Source organism: Salmo salar, chromosome 03, assembly GCF_965601325.2.
Source record: "Salmo salar chromosome 03, fSalSal1, whole genome shotgun sequence".
NCBI lineage: Eukaryota > Metazoa > Chordata > Actinopteri > Salmoniformes > Salmonidae > Salmo > Salmo salar.
Genome location: NC_138293.1, coordinates 97,015,122 through 97,020,295, shown reverse-complemented (window position 1 = coordinate 97,020,295; position 5,174 = coordinate 97,015,122). Strand labels below are relative to the sequence as shown.

Here is a 5,174-nt window from a genome sequence, read left to right as displayed (position 1 = left end):
TCTCCATCATAACAGACTAAATATCATCTGGTTCTCCTCTCCATCATAACAGACTGAAGATCTGGTTCTCCTCTCCATCATAACAGACTGAAGATCTGGTTCTCCTCTCCATCATAACAGACTAAATATCATCTGGTTCTCCTCTCCATCATAACAGACTAAATATCATCTGGTTCTCCTCTCCACCATAACAGACTAAATATCATCTGGTTCTCCTCTCCATCATAACAGACTAAATATCATCTGGTTCTCGTCTCCATCATAACAGACTAAATATCATCTGGTTCTCCTCTCCATCATAACAGACTAAATATCATCTGGTTCTCGTCTCCATCATAACAGACTAAATATCATCTGGTTCTCCTCTCCATCATAACAGACTAAATATCATCTGGTTCTCCTCTCCATCATAACAGACTAAATATCATCTGGTTCTCCTCTCCATCATAACAGACTAAATATCATCTGGTTCTCCTCTCCATCATAACAGACTGAAGATAGAGGGAGGAAGAGTTCATTATCAATTTCAAAGAAAACATGAAAACAAAAGACTGGAAAAATAACTGTTTGTAAGAGCTTTATTACATATTTCTTTTCTCCAAATGATTCACCAAAAAATCTTGAGTGTTTTACAGGAGTGACATGTAGTTCTCATCTTGTACACATGATGGCGTCTCTGTCCTAGCCTAATAGTTCCAGCAAGTGAGAGATTTGAAGGACACATAAAGATTTTTTGTTGCTCCTTAATCTATACCATATACAGGATATATATATTAGCTATTTGGAATGTAAGCAAATTACTTTCATCCATTGTTTACTGGCCATTCATTTTATTCCATCGTCCAGTTGTTACATTTATAACAACTGTATTTTGAGAACCTATCACTTATTTCACAAGAAACTGATGCCCGTTCATCTTTAGGCAGGCGAGATGGTCTCCACCTTCACCTCCTTTTCTTTCACCTTGGAGGAGGAGCCCCACTTGTTCCAGGCCTCAGGGAGAAAAGGGATCTTCTCCAGTCGAGAGAGGTAGATGATGGGCTGGATACTACTGCTGATGTTAATGAAGGCGTACCCCACCGGCTGCACCAGGCAGCGGAATGTATCCAGAGGGTAGTGGTCCTGGAAGGGGATATCAGAACACTCAACTGCTGTGCAAATAATATAATAGGATTTCTCTTTGTTCATCTGGCAATATCTCTGAGGACAGTGCTACTGTAGGGTTGCAACGTTCTGGTGACTTTCCCAACATTCCCAGGTTTTCCAGAAATCCTTGTTGGAGTATTCTGGGTTTCCTGTTTATTCCCTTCCTATTCCAGGAATCTTCCAACCAGGATTTCTAGCAAACGTGGGAATTTGGGGAAAGTTACTGGAACTGTTCAAACCTGTAGACAAGCCATCTAGGAATGTATCTTTATACATCAGGCAACATTATTAAGGACAACCATAGAAATAGAATCACTAGAACTGGCTTCCTCATTTAAGTAAATGGGTCAATGAGTCAATGGGAGTCAAGTCAATGGGTCAATGAGTCAATGGGAGTCAAGTCAATGGGTCAATGAGTCAATGGGAGTCAAGTCAATGGGTCAATGAGTCAATGGGAGTCAAGTCAATGGGTCTGTGATTCTATGGGAGTCAAGTCAATGGGTCAATGAGTCAATGAGAGTCAAGTCAATGGGTCTGTGATTCTATCTATTCTATTTCGATGGACAATGCGCCCACCCAGGTCATCACCTGAAAAGGGAACAGAGCCACCGGCGGCAAGTAGTTGAACACGATGATGGACAGGACCGACATCACCATCTTGAAGGCTTTCTTCTTCATGGGGTGCATGTCGTCCTTCCCGGAGCCGCGGGACCTCTTCAGGGCCACCAGGATGGCTCCGTTACACAACACCATCCAGCCAAACGTTGCCAGGATTGTCCCTGTAAAGACCTGAGGGTAGCAGAAGTGGATATTTATCAAAGAAATATGTAAATGCACCTTTTTAGCCGTGGTTTTATTTGGTGTTTTTACCTTTAACTTTTTGTTTTAGTTGTTTTTATTAATTAATGTATGTTATTTATTTATTATGTTATATTGTGAAGTGCATTGTATTGCTACTTTTGTCCAATATGTGCTATACAATAAAGTGGGATTGATTGATTCATCTATTGATTGATTGCTTGATTAATCTATTGAGTAATTGATTGATTGATCTATGGATTGACCTTCTCGAAGTTGTGCAGGCCCCCGATGGTCTTGGCGGAGGCGTAGGTGAAGGTGAGCCCCAGGACCACCGCCGAGAGAGACACCCTGTACTTGGTGTCCTTCAGCTGGCCGTAGGAAAGAGGGAAGAGGACCGCCACAAACCGATCCAAACAGATACAGGACAGGAACAGAGGACCGCTGGTGTCCTGGAGGAGAAGAAAGTGGAGAAAAAGGAGGAGGAGAAGCAGGAGGTGGAGGAAGAGGAGGAGGAGGAGAATAGGAAGGAGGAAGAGGAGGAGGTGGAGGAAGAGGAGGAGGAGGAGGAGAATAGGAAGGAGGAGGAGGAGGAGGAGGAGAATAGGAAGGAGGAGGAGGAGGTGGAGAAAACAAGTTTACTTATTGTCAAATGTCACAGATGAGATGTTACGTACAAAATAATGGCCCCCTATTCCCTATATAGTGCACTACTTTTGACCAGAGCCCAACAAGCACTATGTAGGGAACTGAGTGTCATTTTGGATGCAACCTCTACGACATATATTCCCTACATAGTGTACTTCTTTTGACCAGGGCCCATAGGGGTGTCCATTGGGATCTGGTCAAAAGTAGTATGCTATGTAACAGGGTACAATTTCAGACGCTGAAATTACAGAATCCAAATACACTAAATTCTCCTTTATCCTATAGCCTTGCACCTTGACGCCGAAGGAGAACATGAGAGCGGACCAGACATCCTTGCTGTGCCAGTAGTAGAGGTTCAGATAGCTGAAGGGGACCATGATGCCGAAGTAAGCGTCCATGAAGGCCAGACAGCCCAGGAAGATGTCTGAGGAGGACGGCTCCTTGCGGTTACGGAGCAGAATCACCATGACTAACACAAGGCAAGACAACAATGTTATTAGCTAGTTTCATCGTCCATCAGAGACAGAAATGAGTTTTTTTTCTCTGCTCCCGACACACAAAATATAAACACACTGAAAGGAGTATAGGGTCAGGGGTCAATAACCTGGAGTTATATAAATGTAACACACTGGAAGGAGTATAGGGTCAGGGTTCAATAACCTGGAGTTATGTAAATGTAACACACTGGAAGGAGTATAGGGTCAGGGGTCAATAACCTGGAGTTATATAAATGTAACACACTGGAAGGAGTATAGGGTCAGGGTTCAATAACCTGGAGTTATGTAAATGTAACACACTGGAAGGAGTATAGGGTCAGGGGTCAATAACCTGGAGTTATGTAAATGTAAACACACTGGAAGGAGTATAGGGTCAGGGGTCAATAACCTGGAGTTATATAAATGTAACACACTGGAAGGAGTATAGGGTCAGGGGTCAATAACCTGGAGTTATGTAAATGTAAACACACTGGAAGGAGTATAGGGTCAGGGGTCAATAACCTGGAGTTATGTAAATATAAACACACTGGAAGGAGTATAGGGTCAGGGGTCAATAACCTGGAGTTATGTAAATATAAACACACTGGAAGGAGTATAGGGTCAGGGGTCAATAACCTGGAGTTATATAAATGTAACACACTGGAAGGAGTATAGGGTCAGGGGTCAATAACCTGGAGTTATGTAAATGTAAACACACTGGAAGGAGTATAGGGTCAGGGTCAATAACCTGGAGTTATGTAAATATAAACACACTGAAGGAGTATAGGGTCAGGGGTCAATAACCTGGAGTTATATAAATGTAACACACTGGAAGGAGTATAGGGTCAGGGGTCAATAACCTGGAGTTATGTAAATGTAAACACACTGGAAGGAGTATAGGGTCGGGGTCAATAACCTGGAGTTATGTAAATATAAACACACTGGAAGGAGTATAGGGTCAGGGGTCAATAACCTGGAGTTATATAATGTTAACACACTGGAGGAGTATAGGTTCAGGGGTCAATAACCTGGAGTTATGTAAATGTAAACACACTGGAATGAGTATAGGGTCAGGGGTCAATACCCTGGAGTTATGTAAATATAAACACACTGGAAGGAGTATAGGGTCAGCAATACCCTGGAGTTATGTAAAGATTAAGAGCATTGCTGAAAGACACAATGGTACAAGATAGTTCCTGGGATTGGAATCAGCAACCTTACGGCTACTGGTGGACTGCTCTTACCTCTGTAACCTCTGGGCTACCTACCTAAGATGTTAGCGGGGAGTCCCAGGAACACGTTGAAGGTCTGAACAGACAGGTCGAAGAGGATCCCTGACACATTCTCCTCGCACCCATCAAACACACTGAAGGGTTTGACCGTAGCGTTGGTCATGAGGTCAGTAACAGTACTGTTGTTCATGGGGTTGAGAGCAGTGGGGAGGCTGGTGGTGTTGAGTGATGAATATAGAATGAAAGGATCCTCCATGGTTTACTTTACACACCGCAGAGGTCAGAGGTCAGATTAAACAAGACTGATGGAGATAAAAAAAAAGATGAATAAAAGTGGGGGAAAAAAGTGACTTAAAGATGAACAGACACTTATTAATGAATGTATTTATGAATTGATCTAGTATATACATAATACATTATTACTAAGGGTTAAATTGGACAGGTACGGTGAGCAACCATGGTCTGTCACTAATAGATATACAGATTAGCAGTTAAAAGTAAATCGTCATGAATAATCAACGTAATACATAAATTATTCATCAAATGTCCGTAGTAAAATCTAATTTAGATGGGTGTATATATGTTAATCTCCAAAGTCCTAGTTTAACCTTATAGTGAAGAAGTGACCCACAACTAATGAATTAAGCATCACTAAGTATGCTTCCATTTGCCAATGTCTTCATGTCAAATATATCTGTATATATAATCCCCTTTAACATCATGGTATAGCACCTTATTCCATGCTTTAAAGGCCCAAAGCAGTCAAAATTCTGTTTTTCGTGTGTTTTTGTATCATATTGTACACCAGCTGATGAAACTAACACTGTAAAAGTGTGAACAGATGTATTAGTGTTATTGTCTAGTAGTTGCTGGT

At 41.8% G+C, this 5,174-nt stretch overlaps 1 protein-coding gene across 1 annotated transcript; it reads right to left on the bottom strand.

Annotated features, from left to right (window-relative positions):
* Nucleotides 1-640: 640 nt before the first annotated feature.
* Nucleotides 641-4,600, bottom strand: LOC106602016 (G-protein coupled receptor 183). The gene is made up of 5 exons (XM_014194459.3): nucleotides 4,337-4,600; nucleotides 2,886-3,061; nucleotides 2,211-2,396; nucleotides 1,735-1,935; nucleotides 641-1,122 (listed from the first exon to the last, which is right to left on the bottom strand). The coding sequence occupies exons 1-5, from the start codon at nucleotides 4,554-4,556 to the stop codon at nucleotides 919-921; spliced, it is 987 nt and encodes a 328-aa protein (XP_014049934.1). The 5' UTR covers nucleotides 4,557-4,600; the 3' UTR covers nucleotides 641-918.
* Between the last annotated feature and the right edge of the window lie 574 nt (nucleotides 4,601-5,174).

Excerpts from the sequence above, each read along its gene's own strand:
- LOC106602016 (XM_014194459.3), bottom strand. The coding sequence starts at position 4,556 with ATGGAGGATCCTTTCATTCTATATTCATCACTCAACACCACCAGCCTC. Across the intron at positions 1,936-2,210 it reads GCCTGCACAACTTCGAGAAG|GTCTTTACAGGGACAATCCT; the intron begins GTCAATCCATAG and ends TGCTACCCTCAG. Across the intron at positions 1,123-1,734 it reads TGGCTCTGTTCCCTTTTCAG|GACCACTACCCTCTGGATAC; the intron begins GTGATGACCTGG and ends ATCCCCTTCCAG.